General features: G+C 37.2%; 2 protein-coding genes across 3 annotated transcripts in view; both read left to right on the top strand.

The window, feature by feature from the left end:
• LOC134803332 (CCR4-NOT transcription complex subunit 6) overlaps window positions 1–25,326 on the top strand; it is a 205,930-nt gene that overhangs the window by 40,243 nt on the left and 140,361 nt on the right. The window lies entirely within an intron of this gene.
• Window positions 6,279–8,400, top strand: LOC134803267 (uncharacterized). The gene has a single exon (XM_063776017.1). It carries the CDS (start codon window positions 6,474–6,476, stop codon window positions 7,866–7,868), a length of 1,395 nt encoding a protein of 464 aa, XP_063632087.1. The 5' UTR covers window positions 6,279–6,473; the 3' UTR covers window positions 7,869–8,400.

Raw genomic sequence — 25,326 nt, forward strand, 5'->3', positions numbered from 1 at the left:
TATTTTCCCCAGAGTACTATTGAAACTCCCTGCTTTATTCGTTATTACTTACTACCATTTGTCTTGGCCCGATTGATAGTAAATACCCAGACTAGTAATTTTTGCTCAATCTTAATGAGTAATGACACGGCATCATTAAAACATGTTGCAGAATTTTGAAACATATAAGCACGAGAAATGAAAATGGATCACTCTATAAGACATTATACACAATGTCCCGTTATTATTGCTGTTTAGTGTAATTTAACTAGGTTACCTAAGTTAAACTATGACTATGAGCAATGTAATAAATACCTACTTTATTACGGTGCTCACAGACAGTAGCGACTCCAGTAAAAGCGTCTTACGAATCAAGATATGCGATGTGGCTTAAATGTGATTTAGTTTGCTATTACCTAATCCTTGCTGTAAAACGAGCTCTATATATAAAGCTCTAACGTTAGTGTTTAGCGCATGAAAATCTATTATTTTTGGCTAGTCGGTCGTTTAAATGGGCCCACTGATTACCAGTTCGCCGGACGATATCATCAGCCTGTCAGTTAAACGCAAAATTTTACAGCTCCAAACAACACTGACAGGCTGATATCGTCCGGCGAACTGATAATCTGTGGGCCCCTTTATAGCTTAGTATGACGACGGCCAATAGGCGTGTGTTGGTAATGTTGGTATATTATTAGCCCTGAGGAAATAGATGTCATTTATGTCACAATATCTGGGTGACCGGCCTTTTCTTTGGTCGTCCAAATTCTTAATGCATGGAATTAGGTAATTTGGTTATACCTTCAAAGGTCTTTTTTGCGTTCGCTTAAGCTTGGAAATTTGGAAAACCGTAATATCCCCGGAAATTAAAACCTACCTGCCAGTAAGGCCTTACTCATTGTAAAAGTGAAATCGTTGGAGCCGAGAATTGATAACAATTTCATTGCGAACAATTGTTTTATTCTCTGCATTTTTTATAGAAAATACACATTAATGCATCGGTGGGAACTGGGTTGCCTTGCTCGTAAATTATTCCGACCTTGCCAGCAATGTACCTATTGTTTTGATGAAAAAATATTAGTTATATTTAACAACATATCACAATTTCGATATAAAACAGTGGTTCTTAACCTGGGGGTAATTACCCCCGTGGGGGTGAAACTGGTATTTTACGGGGGTAATAAGTTAACCTAATATAACCATACAACAAACGTACACGTTTTATTTTTTATTACCATTGGGAGGAGGGGTAAAATCAGGTTCCCTAGTTAGTCATAGGGGTGACTGGACTGAAAAGGTTAAGAACCACTGATATAAAAGCAAGTGAAATTAAACTTTCGTCTCATTCACTGCCAAGCTATGGCCCTAGCGCTACGTTTTAGCTAATGAGAATGTTTTATCTAGACATAAAACTTAAATGTAGAGGTATGTAACACAATAGGGCATTTGACTGTATTTAAAATAAATTATTTTACTCCATGCAAGAAATAAAGCACCAGAAGATTAATAGAGAAACGTAGACAGCAGTTATTTTTAGGCACAATTTATATTTTAAAACCCGTATAAAACTATAAAGAGTAGGTAATTTGATTGTGACGTCACAAGCTAGTGTTTCATATAAATTCCATAGTAGCAAAATTGTTTTGACAGTTCGAAAAAAGAAACTGAGAAGACTAGTAGTCAAATACCCAATTGGCGGTATATACGCTTATAGTAAGTATGTAAAGATTTTAGTCCTTATTTGTTCTGCGTCACCCTTTAAAGGTATAATGATAATGACACGAGACAGAACTTCATTCATTCTTACATCAATTTTGTTTGAATCCCATATCAATGATCAATGTAGGTATTCAAGGAAGAGAATAAAGGGCAAAGACATAAACCCTGCGTGGATATTGCCTCTGCACGGTTATAGCTTCTGGTTATATGACGGAATGGAATACAAACGAGCACAAATCGAATTGACAACTTTAAATATTAGGGGCTCACAGGCCTTCGACACTTCGTTGTTTATTACGTCGTAAAGAAAACTGGCGCTAAAGGCGTTCCTTAGAATCGAGTTACAGTTTCGTCGTTTATACTTCCTAATACAAATACAAATTAAATTTGCTTTCACTGCTAATAGTCTTTTATACAAGTCACGTCTCGGACAAGTCTCAGACTCGGGTATTTACACCCTAAATGGTTAGTTGCAGTAAGACAATGAGTTAGGTGCACGTGGCGACGTTTAGTGAAAGTGCAGTTGCCGCCGCCGCTAATCAAAAACGCATTAACCTGCAAATCTGTTTGCGCATACGATTACTAAGTAGCCCTATTTAGAATACTTGTGCTCGTCTCCTAGTAAAAATACCTCATAACAATAAAAGAACGGCACGAAGTTTTCAAAGTCGATAATATTTGTCTTCCTGTTTGTTAATATTGTTTTTCATCTTGAAGATGGCAACAGCACCTTTTCAATATTTTGTTTACCGATTTCGGAGAAATAATTATCTGAAACAATTTTATGAAATTTGCACAATAATCATCTACCTAAATCTGTTTAATTCTGCTTACAATATTTTATTTAAAAATATAGACTACATTAAATTTTACGTGCCATGTTTTAAAGATATGAAAATAGAACTGTTTTTTATAAAAAAAGCTTTTAACAAGTTAGATAAGAACTTCTAAATTATAATAATAGAACTTGAATACCAAATAATTTTGCATTTTAGCATTTGATATTTTTTTTATAGAGGGCCACTACATATTTGCTATGGTAAGTTATTTAAAAATTCCTTAGTAATGCCAATTTAACCCCGGTTTATACGTTTAGTGGAATAGCTTATTTTGATAGCCCTAAATATTAACAAGTACCTATGCAGCTTAGAATAAATTTAAAAGTGGAAAAATTACTGTTATGAGTGAGACTTGAACTCACGGCATCTGGATCGATACTCCAGCGTACTGCCATCTGAGCCACCAAGACCTCATCCATAGCCAGCAAATCTTTCCACCATATTATAGGTCAAGGGGACACTTAGCGACGTCCACTGCAAGAGTGTTACACTTCTTAAACGGCTACCGGAGTTCCAAGTCATATTGGAAAATTCACCAGTTTCGATGTGCTACCCATACTAATTTTAATGTTTAACAAGCAGAAACGTCTGCGAACTATGCTATTAAGCTTGGAATAAATTTAAAAGTGGAAAAATTACTGTATTGGGAGAGACTTGAACTCACGGCCTCTGGATCGATACTCCAGCGCTCTGCCATCTGAGCCACCAAGACCTCATCCATAGCCAGCAAATTAATAGCATCGTTCGCAGACGTTTCCGCTTGTTAAAAATTAAAATAAGTACCTATGCGTTAGAAACTAGGCGTATATTGGTTTAACTATGGCTAGCCAGTCAGTGCCCTGTTTTGAATGGCAGTCTGATACCCAATGCTTGTTCTTGATAACTTGTGTAACTTTATTGTTCGACGTTCGAACTACCATTTAGAAACCGCAATGACGGTGGTACCATTTAGGAACGTAAGAAGCATGTCTGTTTTACGACGGAATTGACTATTAAACTACTATTGCGTACGTTCGGTTGAGAGTATAAATGCGAAAAGGGAAAATCTTCAGAGCGAGTCTTGCAGTTAACATGCTTCCAGTTTTAGTACGTCAGTACCTAAGCGAAGGCTCTACGTTACTCCGAATACGCCGTACGCACCATTAGTACCAAAATGGGGGTTAATGTGTTATAGTTTACTAAATAACGGGTTAATTTTGCCGTATAATAGACTCATTACCATTGTGGCGAACACGAAAAGAGGAAGTGAAATCTGGTCGTGTTGATAACGTCTCTACATCGCCTGTTGAGAAATGTTGGTATTACGTGACTCCAATGTGTGTTATGATTATGACTGACTTGGTTTATTAGTTTCTCTCATTTCTAAATGACTTCCGAAAAAAGAAGGCGCCCGATTCGACTGTTTCTTTTATGTTTTTGCTTGTAGGCTCCTAATATCATAATTGAAAACTATCTTCATAAAGAATCTCCAGATTACTAATGTTATTATTATGTATAGCGATTTCAATTTTGTCTTTAGCGTTTCATTGTTTCTGGATCAGAACAGATTAATAAAATTTACTTTAGCTACTACTAATGACTATAGATTTTTCTTGAAATTTTGTATAATTTATATAAGATTTATAAGATTATGAACTCTTCATATTACTCAAACACTGTACTTTTACTATACTATTATTGAAGTATCTTTATTTTGTATATATGTATAAGGTTCAATATCACAAAAAGTTTTTAATGTTTCAAAGCCAATAACTTTAAAAGCGACACTTTTACATTCAAGTTGTTTATTTTCAACTTGAAATCGAAAGGAGTAAAAATGGAAAGTGTGTGCGTTAATGGTGATAATCGCGAAGTGAACGTTTTCGTAAGTTTTGACAAGTAGATGGCAATGACAGTTAATTTATGGTGCGTGAATCTGTGACGTGCTGGGTGGAAAAATGTCAAGTTAATAAGCGTCGTGACTGGAAGTGGGCGGGAACGAAATAAAAGTTACGCACGCCGCATATAATTCAGCCTGACCTGGTTATTCGGTTCTGAAATGGATTTCCATTTGCTTTAATGAATTTCTCAATATCTTAACTTTTGGTGCTATAGCGCCCATGGTTGACTTGATTCTCATTTTATTGGACCACGTCCAACATAAGAGGATACTAAACGCTACGGCGCTATCATTATTATTACAGAAGTTTCAAAATAGATGGTGTAGCGTCAGAAAATTCGCTCATGTTATGTTATTATTGACCCATGGCAGCATGGCACACGCGTCCGCCGGATAAGCTCTGATAATAACTTTCACTTATCTCGAAACGATAATAATCAAGCGTGTGCTCGTAATAACTATCATACGTCGTAATAGCGAGGTGCGTCGCGTAACGCATATAACCGAGAGCGAGAGTGGCTAGAAAATTAATTTGGTCTAAACACGCGACGCTTCAGCAAAGGTCGACGAATCGGGTGAGCACACCGATCACTTTCTCTGCGTGGCTGCTGTTGCGTTGCTAATCTAGATATCGAATCAGAACTAAACAATCGATCTCTATTTGAAATCATGATTAATCGACGAGCTTTCACACTAAACTCAAGATTTGCTATCGCTATTGCCACCGTCTTTTATTTCTGTCATGACATTACAAATACCAGCTTGAAATGCTTTTTTTTTTTCTGAGATGTGTCAGATGCATTTATAGGTATTGAACTGGACGAAATAGCCTGTCCAGTGAAGTGCTTTTAGACATACCTACCCACGTATCCCACTCGGAATGATTAGCTCATAAAATAATGTCGTTGAACTCTATCTTGAGCAGCAATTTCGTGATAGGTCTAATACTTGTCACCAGTAATAGATACACGTAAGTAGTATGATCAAATCCTGTTTAATTTACTTTTATGTAGGTAGCCTCCTGGTTGAAAAAGCACCCACGTTACTGGTATTGAACTGTTCCGTAGATTTTACTACTAAAATGCGATCTAAGTCACATTATGGAACCCGTATGTCGTGTAGGTGACACCTTCAGCCCTGTTGTCACTTACCGACAGATGTTACTAGAGTCAATTTTTCCAGCCGCAATTGAACTTTTAAATTAACGAATTCGATAGATAATTTGAATGAAGCCGCATTAACTTTCGCCGAACATACATAGGGGTCAAATCGGTAGATCTTTATCCTCTGTCATTAGCCTTTGTTAAATCCGCACTGAACACGACACCCCGTATTTAAATTTCAACACGCAGGTATAATACCTATGCCTTTTCTCATTGTGAGTTTATTATGTTACAATTTGATTCATTTGTAATACGAAGTGAGTAATATGGTAGTATAATAATTAATTATATTTTGCTACAGGTACAGACCGTTCCGTTTGGTATATATTTTATGGTTAAAATATTTAATATTTTTATAATGGAATATTTATAAATAAACTTTTTTGTTTCAGGTAAGTTTCCTGTGCGTATGCCTTTTATGCAATGTTATTCATTCCTGAGAAATGTGGTAAGTTGAATTGCTTATAGGAGTCAATACAATTATAGTAATAATGTCTTATAAAGAAACGATATCGGGTGTTTTTCTTCATTTCTGTACGGGTCAGTTTAACTTAGTAATCAGCGTTCGTTAATTGTTGTTACTCATCGGTTGAAAAGTAAACAGTGCGGGCTCAATAGTATAGCGGCTATGGCAGCAAAGCTTTCCGCTGCATCGGCGAGACGGGCGATATAGTCAGTCGCGTGGCACGCTGGCACTCCCACTCGGCACTCGCGACCAGCCCGCACTCATTCACTCCAGTTCTCTGCCGACGGCCGCGGCGGACGCACGCGACCATTCTCCGCGCCCCTTCCGATGTTACACTACGATTACGACATCGTTTTGCACATACAACTTTTACCGTGACAGTGAAACTTATTTCTGTGAATATGGGTTAAACGTCCCGCTCATACGTGATGAGTCCGGGCGAGCGCGCCGCCTTAGGGCGCCGCGAACCCGCTCGCCCACAATATGCAACTACCGCACCCGGATTCCCGCCGCCCTACTATCCGCCCTACGGTGTGCCGCATCCAAACGCGTGGCTGGGCGCTCCTCTCATTTCTATGGCAGGACGTGCCCCGCCCGCCCGACATACACCGGTTTCCAAGTTGGCTATGCACGCCCAAGGTGCTCCGCTGATTATACAAAACCGCCAGGATCGCCGAAAATTTACGACCATGCCTGAGCAACGGACCCATCGACCCCTTGCACACACTGATCATGTCGCCAGGGAAAGGTGCGAGGGGAACGAAGGAAATAGACTTCGTAGCCAACAGCAACAACCTCGCTCCACACGCAGCGGACGAAACAACAACACGGATGCGGTCAGTGTCGCTAGCGACGAAAGTTCCGGTTCCACTAACTCCGAAACAATGTTGCCGAGGATAATAAAACCAAGGAAACGCCGCAAAAAAGACCGGAAACCCAACAACATTTTGCCACATGATTTGTCCCCTACCGCCTTGGAACTTGGTGAAATCGATCATTGCACAGTTTCTGGCATTTCATCGACTCCGCGAAATATGTATGATGAATCTTACTGTCGCGACTTATCAATGTCGTACAGAGCGGATGTAAAAGTTTTGGAATACCCGGAACCGGTTCCGGAGACTTATCGTGTGTCAGTGCTCGGCGAAGCGTTAGAAGCTAGCCGCTTTGGTCTAGCGGAGGCCGCTTCGCCTGCGGAGTCTGCCGTTACGTCGTGTCAATGTCGGTACTGCGATCCCGTGGGACAAATATGGGACGCGGATTCAATTGCAGATCTTCTGAACGAAAACTCCAGTGGCGATTTTGCTCCTACGCAACTGGAAGACTCCATGAAGGTGGTAGGCTCTCTTGGTAGGCGAGGCCCTGACACAACTCTAAGACGCAGCTGGAGCGACCCGTCTTCACGAATTCCTGAACAGCGAGCAGTATATAACAGTGACACATCTTCAGCTCCAAATCTCTACTCGCTTTTCCCCCCTACAAATAGGGTTAGCTCTCCTGAGCCACGCTCTCCGCTAGCTCTGGAAATTACTTCAGAGATTGTGACTTCTATGAACGGTCATCGCGATCTAGAGATTAAACTGTTTTCGACCTCGCCACCGGCCAAAAACCTTGATCAGCGTTCGTTCTTCGCTGATAAAAGTGAAAGTGCCGTTAACAAATGTACGATATCGGACCACGGTCCAAAAGTAAACAGTGCGGTGATATGTGAAAAGGAGGAATCTAGTGTGGACGTTAGTGGAAAGAGTGAAGGTGTAACCGAATCGGCGTGTTCTCCCGTTGGACCTTCACCGGATGTGCGCAATATTTGTGATTTGCCTTAGTTACTGTCTAAGGCTTGTGATCGTGCTTGATATGTTTGTGTAGATGTATGTGTCGCCAATCAGTCCAGAGAACTCTACGCTCGCCATTTGAGCTGGACTCAAGTCGCCATTGCAGCGAGGCATGCACGGAGCGTCATATCGCGACCCATAATGAGATCTCCGAATCGGTTTCCTGTAGATTTTAAAATAATTTATTTTTAACAATAGCATAGGAAACTGACGAGGGGCTTTATCTGGAGACATTTTTGTTGTTTAATGATTTGCCGCTTGTCAATGCCGCGGACGGATGCGCAGGAGTAGCAGCGCGCAATTAGCGTTTCACACTACTGACACGATTCTCGCGGCTGCGGCGGCGCGCTCTTATTGCGGTTTCCCGCCGTTTTCTCCGCGCGCGTCGTTCCGGGTGGCGCCTCGCACTCATACCACCGGTTCATGCCTTTAATGATTATTGCACTCCAACTTATATTTCATATCATTAATCATTCATTCAAATATTAAACGAAAAAGGCTCCCATTTTGTCATTAGTCCCTTTACAACTATGTAATACTTTTATTTCGAATTTTTTTTTAGATATAACAAAAAGTGATATAATTATATTAAATTAGACTTGTTTATATGTGAAACTAAATAAAGAAATGTATACGCCGTAGATCTCATAAAAAGTAGCGCGTGAATTATTCTCACGGTTTAGTTTAATATTTTGTCATGTAATAATAAATATCGATCATTCAATCAATTTTTCATATAGTCGTCCCATCAAATCACTAACAAATAACATCCTTATTTGCCAAAAGAAACGGAAAAATCGTTGTGTCCTTCGTAATAATCTAATAATATGTGGCTTTCCAGCACAGAAGGGTCCTTCTGCTTGAAGTGCAATAAGGTCCTTTCCATCAGAAATTCGAACAGAAATTCTGATAAAAACGTTCTTATTGCACAGGAAGCATAAAGACACCTCTCTGGTGGTAAGCCACATATACATTTGTATGTATATTGAAATTGTTTTATTACTCGAATCAACACCTCGTTATTTTTACGTCATCACTTTCAACACCAGAACTCGCTGAAGCTGACCAACTTGCATAAACGCAACAAACATGTTTTTTTACTTACTGGATGCTTACTGGCATGTAGCTAGCGTTTTACAGCATGTTTTCTATATTGGGAACCTTTTATTCCTTAAAGTTCATTGACAAGCGGCGATTTTGAAAATATCTGTGTCCGATTGGCTGACAGGTCATTTTTGTTTAAATAAGGGTCCAACGTCATAAGTTAAACCAGATAAAGTTCCACAATGTAAATATTGTGAATATAACTAAGTTATTCATGGACTATACACCGTCTCTATCGTTGGGTATTACACACCATGGGCTGTCCGATGTTCTCTATTTTATTTTTATGTGTTGTGTTTGCTTATGTTTCGCGGCGCGTGCGTGGGAAGACATGATAAATTGTTTCTTGCTAACTTTTTATTCTTCTGTACGACAAGCTCGGCGTACGCTAGCAGTCTTTACATAGCTTATGTTTTGAATTCTGATTATAACGCGTATTTAGTAGTTATTGTGTCACTTGATGATTTACAAAACATATATGCGGTTGTAATTTTAAATACCCATTCAAGTTGGGCCTGCTTCATTTTGATTATACTTTTTTACTAAAAGGAAGAAGGCTTTAGCTGTAACGAAACACGCGGTTTTAGCTTCTCGAATATTTGTAAATACACAAGACTCGACATGTGTTAATCATAATCTGAAGTAGTAATCTGTACGAAACGCCAGCCACGCCGAGCTTGTAGTTGTGGTGGGATCCGAAGAGAGTCACCAGCACGGCTGTAAGACTCAACGATACATCGTATTAATGTAAACAATATAGGCTATGTGTAGCTTACTGTGTGAATGCATTTTATGCATATGTAGTTACATAGGTATAGTATTTCGTTTGTGTACGGTCGAGAGGCATGAGTTACATGCTCGCACACTATTTTTGTACAATAAATACCATGTCCAGAAATAATAATCCTTGTTTTATTTGTCAAACGTAGGTATATAAAAGATAATAATCAATTTACAAGTACCTTTATGACAATTAAGCAAATTTGCGGGAACTATGTATTTACATTTATTCTATATTATTTGCTAGGACAATTTGTTAGTGAAAATACAAACGCAAAATGTTGAAATGAAGCTTCAAATTCGACACGAGTAGATGTGTATGCCAGTTACGTAAATCGTATAAAAGACTTTCAATTGTGGTCGAACAGCTGTTGGTTTGTTACGCATTTGCTATTGTTATTTGTTTACATTTAGTACGTTTCATGTTCGGTTATGAACGTGGAATCATACCATATGGCATAATCCGTAAATGTTAACTCTACTCTTGCTTTGCTATTATTGCTACTTGCAATAATAGAGTTTTTAGGAGTATTAGGAGGCCGTTATCGATTTTAGTCGCAAAAATGTAAAATTGATAGATTTTGACGAAGAAATTCTACACTTTTTGCTACCTAGTAGAAATAACAAGTACTGGTTTCTATTCGCACGTCTTCCCATCTTGCACTTTTGTAGATAATTTTTTTGAAAACAGACTCACTAATAGTAATGATTTTTTTTCTGAAGGACGTTTAGGTAAACGCGCGTAAAGCACTGATTTTGTCGATCTTATTTGTAAATTTCGTAAAGTTTGGACTGCTAAAAATGGTAAATTTGTATTACACATATCCTGTACTCGAACTTTTGTAGACTACATTTTTGTTATTATGACTTTGAATGTAAATGAAAGTTAGACGAAATCAATTTTTTCCAGAAATTACTTCAAAACAAGTGACAATTTCTTTGAAACTCGACTTAATTTCAACGTAATTTTGATACCTAAACAATCGACAGCATTTCCTGAAACTGTTCTTATACATCATTTAGTATAATTTACTACCATAATTTTTTGATGAATTTTTAAAAACTGCCCCTTCTCGTCATGTATTACCGGTGACGCACGCTCGCGACCTCATTATTAAAAGCCAAGATGAGAAGACGTGCTAATAGAAACCAATACTTGTTATTTAGATATTACGTAACAAAAGGTGTACAATTTCAACGACCAAATCCATCAATTTCACATTTCTGCTCTAAAATCGATAACGGCCTCTTAGAAATAAATAACTCTACAGAAGTGGTTTTGTTATACACGCTTTACATATAAATTATTTAATGAATATGTATATGATGTAGGTACAAATAGTTGGAAATTAGTTATATGATGTAGCCTATATGATTATTATAATAGGCAGAATATCAAAGGTATACATAGGTTACATATGACGTTTATAATGAACCCTACACACTTTATTCTGTCAAAGTTGGTGCAGAGTTAGTTTAGATACCAAAGGCAAAATATACGTACCTACTACTTACTGGTTCTTGTAAAAAGAAAACGTTTCAGGAAAGCTGGTGTGAAAAAAAACTACAATTAATTATAATTTTTTGGCTATGTAAGATAGTACCCAAAAAAGGAAGGTTTGGAGTTTAAATTGCAATGTTTTATTTAGATAGGTACCTGTTCTTCAAAAGTTTCGTGGTCCACTATACTTTTAAGGAACTAGCCAATAACGTGAATTACCATTCATTATTACCACCTGTAAACTGTTGTAAACACTACGCTTGTCACAATATTTGTATAAGGATTTGTGTTATGCTTAGTGACGCGATACATGTCGGCTTTTGTTTGTCTCATAATCGCAAGGACGTCGCGGGCCAATGTCATGGTCTCTATATAGAGACACCCGTATGGGTGTTGAAACTGCGCAATGCTTTGTTTTGATTATAGAAGGACAAAATCATGTAGTTAAAAGCTAATAATGACTATCAACACTTTGCCCATTGATAGATCATTATGAGAACCACTTTTATAATTTGACGTAGGGGACAATAAATTTACCAAAGACTCTTAAATATACTAGGGCTCCCGATATCCGTGCTACACGCTAACCCGTGCATCCGTGTTCTTAGCCCCGGCGGTGCCAAGCCTCCGAATTACACAAACCCGTCAAGTTCCGTGCCCGTGTAGTGCGTTCGGCTCCGGATCTACGCTCGGCTCCGGATCCGCGGACTCCGGCTCCGTTCGGGTATTGAATACACGGCGCCGGCGGACCGACTCCCCCGGCCGGTTCGAGTTTAAACAAATATTTAAGAGGTGGTATTCTACTTGTTTAAGATCTTTGTCCAATATGCATTGCGTCTCACTCTCTCATTAAGCAAAATGTGAGACGCATATACACATTGGACCGAGATTGGACAGATGGAATACCACCCGGCTGTGCAGGAATATATTTGCCAAAATAAGAAGGTTGCAAAACGTCATAAATTTGTTTGTTAAATATGATGGTATAGCTAATTCGTTACTTGGTCGGTTTATATTAGGTACAGGCGTCTTTGATATAATATACGTCAAGATTATACAGGTTGGATAATGTCTTGATTTATTTTGTGAAATATGGAGGTGTTGCTGAAATGTAATTTAGTCGGATTATATTAAATGAGACACCTATTGATGTTACTGCTTGTAAAAATGATTCAATAATGAGCATGTAGGTTTATAATGAATATTAAGATATTAGTTTTTTCGCACATTCCCACTTATTACTTAGATACTTTTTATTTCGTACGAAGTTCATAGAAATGCATGCGTACATTAAGATAATAATGGTTGGCGGGCGGCACATGCAATAAAATAGCTGTGGCAACTTTTACTGATAATATTGACACTGACACTCTGATTCCCTTTGACATTGGTATTTTACCAGGCATACCTTTTGTTTGTAAAGTAAAAGAAGTAGCCGTGCTATTTTACAAACAAGAGTGGTATTTTTTCCAGTTATATCTGAGGGGGCAGTTTTTGAACTCACAAGTACTCATTAGCAGACATTAGCTAGGGACTTCCACACGATATTAATTCCACGATTCGAAACCGGCACTCCCTGAAACCTATAAAACTACATCCATGACGACTTTTATGTCAAAGTGCACGGCAGACATTTCGGATTCCAAAATTGTCATCATTTTTGAATTCTGCACTCCCTGAAACCAATAAAACGACACCCATGACGACTTTTATGTCAAAGTCCACGGCAGACATTTTGGATTCCAAAATGGTCATCGTTTTCGAATTCTGCACTCCCTGAAACCTATAAAACGACACCCATGACGACTTTAATGTCAAAGTGCACGGCAGACATTTTGGATTCCAAAATGGTCATCATTTTCGAATTCTGCACTCCCTGAAACCTATAAAACGACATCCATGACGACTTTTATGTCAAAGTGTACGGCAGACATTTTGGATTCCAAAATGGTCATTATTTTCGAATTCTGCACTCCCTGAAACCTATAAAACGACACCCATGACGACCATGACGACTTTTATGTCAAAGTGCACGGCAGACATTTTACATCTATCTTTTTTTTTTTAAATTCATAATAGCATTTAAACTATCATCTGACAAAGTATCAAGCGGGAGGCGATGACTGACGATATTTGCTCCTGGCCCGCGGTCCATCCCGCCTACTATATTATATTTATTTTTTGTTCTTAGACGATAAAGAACACGTCTGATCGTCACTATACGTCGAGAACGGGCCGGACCCGTGTGTAATTAATATCCGTGGATCCGGACACACGGGTAACACGGGTACACGGATCCTAATTACCCGTTCCGAACGGGCCACAAATTCTGTTTCGTGTAGCACGAGAACGGGACCCCGGCAACGGGTACCCGAAACCCGGACCCGACCGCGAGCCCTAAAATATACCCCACCATTTCAAAAAATCATGCTATAACAAAGGAATCACTAGAGCCTATAAGCCCTATAGACAGAGGTTATTGAATATCCCTTGCCCCATCACCCATCACATACCTATCGGCCTTTACGTGTTTTTGTAATGCAGGTGGACACCTGGACCCTTCTAGAACTAAAGCACAGTTTTAGAATGAACAGAAGTAGTACTAAACATGTAATTCAATTATCAAGTGAGCTCGGTAAGAGTGTAATAATGCAATTCTTAATTTAATGAAATATTCTAACAACGCACTCTTTCTCGTCAGCACATTTTTTTTAATGTGTTTATTAAATCTGTATTACTGCGGATGTTCACGAGTGCTTGTGACTTTATGCAAATCTTGTATCCTGTTAGCAATGCAGATATGAACTTTAGTGTGACAAAATTCCACTATGCCGTGAAAAGAGAGGCTTAAGACGTAAGGTACACTACTACTGCCTCGATAAATAATATAATAAGCAAATGAACAACATGCATAAATGGGCGCTTCTCCGATTGCTCGTTTGCCCCTTGTGTTACCATAAAATGAGTCAAATAATTGTTATTAGGATTACTATTACCCTCGTAAAAGGCAATGCAGTGCTAATAAAATTCTCACTGTTTTTATCACTAGATATCCGCCTCTATAACTTTTGCGCAAAGTGCTCAAATTTGAGCTTGTTTAAACTTCTCTGATTTCACATCTTATGAGTATTATTAAAGCAGAACGTATTGCCAAGACTTAATATATTATAAGCATAATACATATTTTTTTAAAGTTAAACCACAATAAGTTTTGTTCTGTTCCGTTACACGATTACCTAACGACTGCAACTAATTGAAGTAAATAGGTAGGGAACCATATTTTAGCTTAATATTAGCTTCAAATCAAGGTAAGCTGTTTTTGTGGTATGTACTTAATAAGACCACCATAATACTAAACACGTTTCATCATATTCCTCGCGTTGTCCCGGCATTTTGCCACGGCTCAAGGGGTCCGCTTGGCAACTAATCCCTAGAATTGGCGTAGGCACTAGTTTTTAAGAAAGCGACTGCCATCTGACCTTCCAACCCAGAGGGTAATACTAAATACGTTCAAATGAATATTATGTACACTACACCGATACAAAGATATCTAACAAGTGTCTGATCCTACCATGCAACTATTGAATCCGGGATCACAACATTCATAGACATACTACTTACTAGTTTCCTAGTATCAGTCAGTAACCAACCAGGTCGTTGCGTTGTCTATTTCAAGGTTACAAAGGCTACTGTTTATCATATGAACTTTGTTGGCCTTGGTCTACGTTTGAATTGGTTCGACCTGTCGTCCTATTGTATATCTCATCATCATCATCATGATATGACATACTACTTACTAGTTTCCTAGTATCAGTCAGTAACCAACCAGGTCGTTGCGTTGTCTATTTCAAGGTTACAAAGGCTACTGTTTATCATATTGGCCTTGGTCTACGTTTGAATTGGTTCGACCTGTCGTCCTATTGTATATCTCATCATCATCATCATGATATGACATACTACTTACTAGTTTCCTAGTATCAGTCAGTAACCAACCAGGTCGTTGCGTTGTCTATTTCAAGGTTACAAAGGCTACTGTTTATCATATGAACTCTGTTGGCCTTGGTCTACGTTTGAATTGGTTCGATCTGTCGTCGTATTGTATATCTCATCATCATCATCATAGTATGACATACTACTTACTAGTTTCCTAGTATCAGTCAGTAACCAACCAGGTTGTTGCGTTGTCTATTTCAAGGTTACAAAGGCTACTGTTTATCATATGAACTTTGTTGGCCTTGGTCTACGTTTGAATTCGTTCGACCTGTCGTCGTATTGTATATCTCATCATGATCATCATGATATGACATACTACTTACTAGTTTCCTAGTATCAGTCAGTAACCAACCAGGTTGTTGCGTTGTCTATTTCAAGGTTACAAAGGCTACTGTTTATCATATGAACTCTGTTGGCCTTGGTCTACGTTTGAATTGGTTCGACCTGTCGTCGTATTGTATATCTAAATTGAATAAATTATTTCGACTTTACATCGGCACTTGGATACAATTTATTTTCTGACTATACTAGTTTGTCCATGTCATATTTATTTAACACGGTGTCATACTACTTTAATGAACTTTTTTCTTGTATATAAATATTGACAGTTCCTGCAAATTATTATTTTACACCTGATTCCGTTGTTTATACAACTACTTATACTCTTTAATAAACCTGATTTTTCAGACTTTGAATAGTATTTGCATAAAAATAGATCTTTGCATCCCGTATCACTGAAAGAAAGGGATTGATCTTAAAGTAACGGTCCGATAGTATTTATATTGATATTAAAAAGTAATCTCTTAATAGATAAGAACAAATTAGAGGTTAGAAGGTTAAGTTTGCCTCTAAAGTAAAAATTGTTTCCATGAATACAACGATATGAATAAAAGGCTAGGCCATAATTATATCGACTACCGTAGGCTCAAAGGGCTTAACGGACAAAATGCGATTTTTCAGGAGAGCCAAAAAACAGTTTTGTTGCCACCAACAAAAAATCATAACTTTTTTGTTGGTCTGAATAAACTGATGCCTGTATGTGGCTTATTCCTAACTTTTTGAGCTCATTTAAACTGATTGCTTGAACTTATAATACAATGCTTATTTACGAAAATAGCATGTCCGTTACGCCAAAAAACACGACTGCTTTTTTATGGTTTATCTCATTAGAAAAAGGGCGTAATGTACAAAAATGTTTACTGTTTTAGTACCATTTGGCGTAAATCCAACAATTTCGTTGCAATATTTGGCAACTTGCATTTAAGGAACACTATACTTCTAAGTACTATAAATTACAATTCTTTTTCTCAAAAACTTATAGAGATGTATTCACTGTTAAGTTTATTCCCCATTTTTGTTATTTTGGATACTTAAACGTGGAAAAGGTCGTTTTTTAGCCACAAAACCAATGTTTTCTTTTTTATTTGTTTATATTACTTCAACAGAATCACTGCTGTCCTACCATATATATCTATTTATGTATATCAAAACAATTTATAACAATTACTTTTACTACTTATAGAAAGTATGTATGCGTTATTTCTGTTTGTAATCTTAATTTGATCATACATTTTACTTTTACATACTATAATACTATTAGGTACAATTGTAGTTTTGACATTTCGTATATGTCTGTTCAGTAAAACTTAATGAATATGCGATTATTTATGACATAACATCAGAATAGGTAGCAAAAAAGGCATATAAAATAGGCCTACGTACTTCTATGGATTTAAATCCAAACGTTATAGACAGTAACTTTCATAAGGTTAATCATATAAATTAGGGTTTAAACAAAACAGTATTAATATTACGTCTAATCAATATTGCAAATGGCCCAGTCACATACAAAACTAAAAGTTATCAGTCTAACCTTAATTAATCGCCATAATTATCATTTGAATATAGTCGTGAATGTACGTATTATTTTCATATAACTGAAAAAAAGTACCCACTAGTTCAGTTTAAATTGTCAAATTTTAGTAACCCTATAAATAAAGCATTAATGACCACATGAGCAGGTAATACAAGTACATACCTACTTAATAAAAAAATTGTCAAAGAAAGTACTAGGTCATCCCACTTAAACACAAAAAGCAACAATGATAAACTCGAAATGGCACATAGTATGTTGGCGTATCTCTTACATTGAATTCTCTAATACTCGTATAAATATCCACTAGTTGTGGGCGTAACGTACATTTGGCACTCAAAAATCTACTGCAAATAGGCGTAACTGACAATAAATTAGCACAGATTGAATAAAATTTCTGATGCAAAAGAGCGTATCGTACAAAAAGTTGGGAGTTACGCCAAAATGTCTCACAACATTTATTTGAATTGGCAGATACGACAAAATGCGTTGAAAAATTGTGTTCAAGCATTGATTTTTCATAGGGCTTAACGGACATTTTTTTCAAGTTATCGAGGCGTTAAATATACCATTCGATAGAGAAAAAAATACTGAGAGTATAACTGCATTCATAACTCATTTTCGCCATTTTGTCCCTTACGCCCTTTGAGCCTACGGTAGTCGATATGGTCTTTGAGTATTTTGGAATTTCAATCTATACTATTTGTACATACACGTCACAGTTTTACTCGAAAGCTCTATTAGTATTTGCATGGCTAGGTGTGTAAATTAATTAAGTAAACATTATGTTCCTAACAAAAACTTCCCTGTGTAGGCGAATCTCGTGTAGGTAAGCATAGTAAATATTTGCAAACTTTACATGTATCCAAAGCCCGTATAGTTGAAAACAAAGTCGTAAAAACATGCATAAGTATACCTATTTACCCTTTACATTAGGTACACCATAAAGTCCAAAGACGAAATAAATCAATACGCATTACGTAGCGACAAACTTAGGATTCAGACCAATATTTCCATTACCCGTTCGCATTCAGATTCATAAGTTCTCTGCAGTGTCAATAGAAGATGGAGAAAAACAACTTTCTCGTCGGACAACAATGTACCACTCGGCGCACGTGGCGCGCGACCTTGCTCGCGCCGCGCCTGGCGCGGAGCGCGCATCGTCTCTGTAAACACACGATGTTACGCGTTAGCCGTGAAACACACACACCCCAGTTTACACATTTTACAGATAACTGTCGCCGCGATTCGGGAAATTAATTAGAGATTCACTAGATGTGAAATAGTAAAGATATGTGACGTTCCACAGCAAAAGGTACCTTATGGCGACTGGCGCTTACGCTATTATTAACGCCGCTTCAGCCGGGGCAATTGTACCCTTTGCCGTGGAACGTCACATATCTTTACTATTTCATATCTAGTGAATCTCTAATTCATTTCCCGAATCGCGCCGTGTGTGTGTTGTTTTGCGATCAGGAAATCAAACCGTGGACCTACATCCGGAAAAATATTTCGTCAGGTAACGTAGGATCGATTTTTTGCTTTCTTTTTCAGCTCAGAAGCATGCTCCGGCCTTTTAAGCCTGAATTCTGAATTGTGTACCAAGAGTCTAAATTTAGTATACCGAATACAATGTAAAGAAAGAAACTTATTTTTTTTTTGTATATTGAATTAGAAAAAAGATTAAACGCTGGCATGTTCACCCTTAATAATCGACATTATTTAATCTTCCTCGAGTCGCAAGATTCAATAAGCCAGCATAATTATAATGAGTGTAAAAACCGTAGGCAAGCGAAGACGACCGGCTCCGAGGCGACGAGATCTGTATAGTTTTCTCTATCGTATAAAGCTGTCGGGCTTGGTCACCCGTTTAAGTACAGTGCCCTCTCTAAAAGCCAGGGTTAGTTTTCTTCACCGGCAGGAGGCGGGGTAGAAAGCCGGCTTCCGCTCGGAAGTTTCACCCGCTTTCACTCGCCCGAGCTCTCTTGCTACCCGCACCGTGATATTACTCCTTATCGCCTTAATATATTAATAAATTTAATACTTACCTACTCTCATAGACCGCTTCCTTTCTTAGTAGCCAGTTGCGCGGATGGAGCTTTCTATTGAATGTTAAGGAATATTACGGAACTAACGTCATATCGATTTCGCGGTTGGTGCTTATTACGTTAAATTATTAAAGTACAGTCGCCATCAGATATATCGGAACGGCTAACACGATCCAATAAAATCAGTGAACGTGCACTAACACCTAGATAACAAAGGCGTGGTCAAAAATATTTGTGAGCACCTCGACCGCTCCCATATTTCGACTATACATTTCAGTATAGCATTCATCCGAGTAATACACACACAAATCTTTAGGCATAATGTTTGATCTAAGGTTACTTACTGAACCTTTCGAAACCGAAATAACGAAGTGTTGATCGTTTGTCACTGAAAATTACTTAATTTTGTTTTTCAGTAAGACAAATGATGGTCAGTCGAATATTCTAATTTAAAATCGCTTAAGCTCTTGCAGCGGTCGGGTCGTCGCTCGATAAATGATCGTACATTATTTTAAAGGGTCTTAATTTGGAAAATTACCTCTCCTTCGTCGGGCTCAATTTACGTTGATGAATTAAATGTCTTTGCCAAAGTGCAAACTCATCCATCGGAGTATGATGGAAATGTATGCGAAACGTGGTTTTAAAGAATAAAGCTGTTTAGGACTGGTCAATATATAAAAGATTTGGATCGTAACTCCGATCCTATTTCGGCCAACAAATACGTTTTAAGGCGCGGTGTGTAGTAAAATGCGCTTTTTTGTCACCATATTTACAGACTTTTACAAGGATTTCATGCATTATTTTCTAGTATGTATAACTTCAGTCCTTGAACTACGTTATTGCTTGTCAGAAACACGACGGCTCATTATTTTCTCGATAGAATCTTAAGTTGAAAACATGCCTAACACTGTCTTTATTTCCTTATGTTAGAAATACTACGACGAAAATGTATATGAAACTTACTTCAGTCGATAGCTTTTAAGTATATCTTCATTATTGCTTGTCCTTTTATCGATACGTTAATTTTTTCATTCATCATTTGATGAATTCAACATTTTGCCTACTAAATTACATCCTACGCGGCAATACCTTGCGCCCATTCCTCACGCCAGTACGCCCGTGACCACTGTCAGCGTCGGACCTATGCTAGTTTAGCGGACGTTTCATAAAATGGGTAATCACAGTATAAATATGCAAATATGTTATACACACAATGTTTTTCAACATACTTGCGAAGAAAAGCAAAATAATTCTTAAATACGGTGACATTTCAGACATTCGTTCGTCATATTGTCATTTTATAGCAAGTTGGGCAGCAAAGGCACACACCCATCTAACCAATCCGGAATTCAGTCACGATTGATAAATTGTGTAAACATATTTTAAAAGGCTATAAAATTAATCAAATTGAATAATTTTTAAACATAGATATACAGGATTCAAATATTTTAGACTGGTCATATTTTTCATAAAATCGATTTCAATTGGCAAATCGTATTACTTTTTGGCAACCGGGTTTTTTAACCTAATTAGACCCCGCTGAATCCGAAATTGCTGGTTGCTTGATCGAATTCTTGACCGGAAGTGAGATATTTGATATTAAAGGACCCTTTTTTTAGTTTTTCGTAAATAACTCTTAAACGGTGGCGCATAGCAAAAAATATTCTATTACATAAGTAATCTGCATAAAATTGCCTACAAGAAAGATTTAGTACAATTTTTTGCTAGGATCAATATTCAAAGAGATATTAACGCGGGAAATTCAATTATAATCAATTCTAAGGTCCCCTTTTTTAGATTTTCGTAAATAACTCGTAAACGGTGGCCAATATCAAAAAATATTATAAAACGTTAATAATCTACACAACATTTTGTACCAAAAAGATTCAGTACACTTTTCGCAGGGATCAATATACAAAAAGATAATAAAGAAGGAAAGTTAATTATAATAAATTCTAAGGTTCATTGTTTGTATGTTTTCGTTAATAATTTGAAAAGTATGACTCATTGCATCTTATACATAAATAATAAACATAAAATTTCCTACTAAACATGTAGAACTTTTCGCTAGGATCAATATTAAAAAAGACAAAGCAGCGGGTAAGTTAATTATAATCAACTTTAAAGTCCCTTTTTAGTTTTTTGTAAATAACTCGTAAACGGTGTCCCATAGCAAAATAGGTTTTAATTTAAATAATTTACATAAAATTTTCTCCAAAAACATCTTGAACTTTTTTTCTCTAGGATCAAATTTAAAACGTTATTAAAGGAAGAAAGTTTATTACAATCAGTTCACAGGTCACTTTTTTTTAGTTTTTCGTAAATAACTCGTAAACGGTAACCCGTTGCAAAAAAACATTATACATAAATATTGAACATAAAATTGTCCACAAAAAAGGTTCTTTACACTTTTGCGCTACGATCAATATTTAAAGAGGTATTAAAGGGGGTAAGTTAATTAGAATTAATTTCCAGATCCCTATTTTTAGGTTTTCGTAAATGATTCGTAAAATAAGGTTCATAGCAAAATAAGTTCTTAATGTTCTTGTAAATAAATAATCGGCATACAATTTTCTACGAAAAACATAACACTTTTCTCTAGGATCAATATTTGAAACGACGAAACGTTTTCTTAAATCAACTTTTTATCTCTTTGTTAACTTTAACAACCCTAAAGTATTGATCGTAACGTAAAAATAAAAAGATCCAAATTTGTAGGAAATTTTATGTTAAAACTTTTGTTATTGTTTTGTACCTATGCTATTCGTACAGATATTCGAGATATGAGCAAAAATATGAAAAAGGTACCTTCACCCCCTCCCCCCTACACCCTCAGCACACCCGCTAAGCTCAAGGACATTAAGTATGGTTATCTGGACACCACAAGGTATAACTGTGCCAATTTTCAAGATTATACGAATTATTTCCGCAGATTTTTTTTATTTTCTTGAGCTATTAACTAACTCGAATGTCGTAGTAGAAGTGTTTTTTGTCATTACAATCTTTAAATGCTTGACTTTTACTCGTCAATTCAAAATTAGAAAAATAGTAAGTAATTACAGTTAGAGTTATAAATTGTTCAAATTATTTTTGTGAAGATAGCTAAATTATCTTAGCTTTGCTAGTATTCTTCCTTATTTTCACTACCTACTTGCCCGAAATTGACTGCTAGAGTTAGACCAAGTCTGCAACGATTTTGATAGCATAGGCAGTGCAAGTGTTATACATAATTTCATAGAAGTTTGACGTTTAAAATAACACTTGCACTGCGTGTGCAATCAAAATCGTTGCAGACTTTTCTTGGTCTAGCTCTATTACATTTTTAATGTCTATTAGTAAGAACTATTATTTGTCTCATAATAATTTGGTATCATTTGATTAGATTCTCAGTTTGTCCGCGGTATACACTCATATTGTATATATAATTAATAATTATTTACACTCACCGTCTTACTTAATTTCATTAAGTACTCATCAAAATTCGAATTTGCTAATAAATCTTATTCAATATTAATTGCCGGAAAAAATCCCGGAACTGACAATTCAGAATACCGATGTCGTCAGAATAAGGACGTAGACGTGCTGCGCGGGAATGGTGCGGTGCGCCGCGCGGGGCGCCCGCCTGCCCGTTCTACCACGCGTCTGCTTCACCCCCTTGAAAACGTAAAACTCGAATATAAGAGCGCCTTAAATATAATTCTTGATATAGGTCATAAACATTTTATTAAAATATTAATATGCTGGGATTCGCTAAACTACTTCAGTATCAACTCTTCTCGCAACGCAAAGGATGGCTGTTGAATGATGTGATGATACGCATATTTGAATATGTTCACTGGCTCTGATTCTGCACCGAGATAATTTATTAGCAAAGACTGTTAAGTCATCTAATGAAGTATTCACGGATTGACTCGTAGACTTGCATTCATCCCGTCCGGTTTTAATAACAAATCATCGCGTGCATTGTGATCTCGACCGGGATTGCTCGCCACTTTAATTTTCTGCCGTCGCTATATTTTAAAATAAATCATTACGATTATGATTTATGCTGTATTTATATTCACTGTCTTTCCGATTACTATGGTAATATTTGTTCGTATTTCACTCTGATTTATATAGAGCCACGGGCCTTGAACTTGGTGTTCCTATGACATGATCAATGCGTTTTCGATGTTTTCCTTCTGCCGCGGACTGGGCATATCATATTGGGTCACGATTACTGTTATCGCAGTAAATGTTTAATAATAAATAGTACAGCTGAAATAGTTTCAAGATAGTTTGAAAAACAGTTTTCCATTGTTACTAGAATAGAACCAGTATCGATATATCTTTAGGTGCGTCAACAGCGTAGACATATATGTAATATATGCTGTTACTGATAAGATAACGAGTAGAAATTGAACAAGAAATGAATTCTCAACCATCAATATCATTCCCACGTATGTCACGGAAATGAACGCTGTGCCGCAGTTAATTGTCACCGTGTTTTCTCTGGGCGCGGACTGATGAAGTTGCGAACGGCGAGAGAAAGCCGATATTGTGCGTTTCCCGGCATCGGCATCGCCTGAGCCACTCAATACTCTACCGTGCTAATATTATAAGCGGAAGCGAATGTATTGTCTGTATATTACGGACACCTCATGATGGTGTGCTCGGTCAAGCTTGGAGAAAAGCACGCTCAAGCCGTTACGTACAGCCTCGTATCCAGTGCAGCTGCAGAAGCTACCGTTTTTACAATACATCTTGAGTATTTATTGAAACATATAATAGCTTATGAAAGTTATGCACGATCAGGCGTAATGATGGCATTAGTAGGAGCGGAATTCCACGAGTCTCGCTTACGTAACGCCATACTCAGTCCTTGGTAAAAAAGTTAATGAAAGAAGAATTAGTGTGGAAGCTAAATTATTGAATGAAGATAAGTATGATATTTTAATGTTAACAACGACTTCATAGCTTACTGTGTCTTACCGTGCTATGAAAACTCCCGAGGCCTGAATATAATAATGTCCTGAAATAAAAAACTTAACTAGCATGAGCATTTTTAATCGACTTTAAAATTTCGAAGGAGACTCTGTATTCCTCGGTAGTCTGTGCGGAAAGAGTCATTGAATGTATTGGATCCCATACATTTCACGACTCTTCTCTTTCCGCCCAGACTCTATATCTGTTTCTTTTTGTATGTTCCTTTATTTTTCGAAGACGGCTGGACAAATTCGGTATTTTTTTAATACTTTTTTAATACTTACTTGAATTGATTCTCTCATCTAGGACCATTGCCATTATAAGAACTCAATAGTGTTCTTGTTTTCGGAAAGTACAGTTATACTTGGTGAAGTGAAACTGTGGAATGAAGGCCATTTAATGATGCCATAAACTTTTTTCGTAATTAATGATATACCTACGTTTCAGCTTAGCATCATACATTTTAACCAACTGTTAGAAACAAGAAGATTCTATAATGACAAATCTACATGGGCATCTTTCTCGTTTAGTTTAAATTACAGCTAGATACATCCTCGATTTAGAAACATAAATGTATTCGATGTTGTTTTGCGATATTTTCGAAACGACAAATAATCGGCAGTTAGTCGGCAGTAAAAAAACCAGTGATTAAAAGTCTCAGTCTCACATGGGTTGGGGTTTTCTGTAAAAATAGGATGACTTTATACATACATTATGTATATTGAATCCTCTTGAAGGTTGAAGAAGTAGTTTTAAGCCAGTACAGTTCCTATTCGCAAGGTCTTATATTAAAAATTATTCCTGGCATCTATTTGTATCGACGGCACAGTATCTTGCAAAGCTAGCTCCTTGTATCAGCAAAAAGAGTGTTTGACTTTCAGAAGTTCCCAAGTCTGGATTGGTATCTTATACATTTTTTGCTCCGACGACGGGGACGTCTGAAGGACACGATTGATTGCAGATATCCAAAAAACGACCTCACTATCATTAAGTGTAGGATCACCATCGATTTGATGCCATGTTATATTTTTTTAGCGTTCTGTACCTCAAAAGGAAAAAATCGGGCAAGTGCGAGTCGGACTCGCACACGAAGGGTTCTGTACCATTATCTATAAAAACGGTCACCCATCCAAGTACTGACCCCGCCCGACGTTGCTTAACTTCGGTCAAAAATCACGTTTGTTG

Source organism: Cydia splendana, chromosome 2, assembly GCF_910591565.1.
Source record: "Cydia splendana chromosome 2, ilCydSple1.2, whole genome shotgun sequence".
Taxonomy (NCBI): Eukaryota; Metazoa; Arthropoda; class Insecta; order Lepidoptera; family Tortricidae; genus Cydia; species Cydia splendana.

Excerpts from the sequence above, each read along its gene's own strand:
- LOC134803267 (XM_063776017.1), top strand. The coding sequence starts at position 6,474 with ATGAGTCCGGGCGAGCGCGCCGCCTTAGGGCGCCGCGAACCCGCTCGC.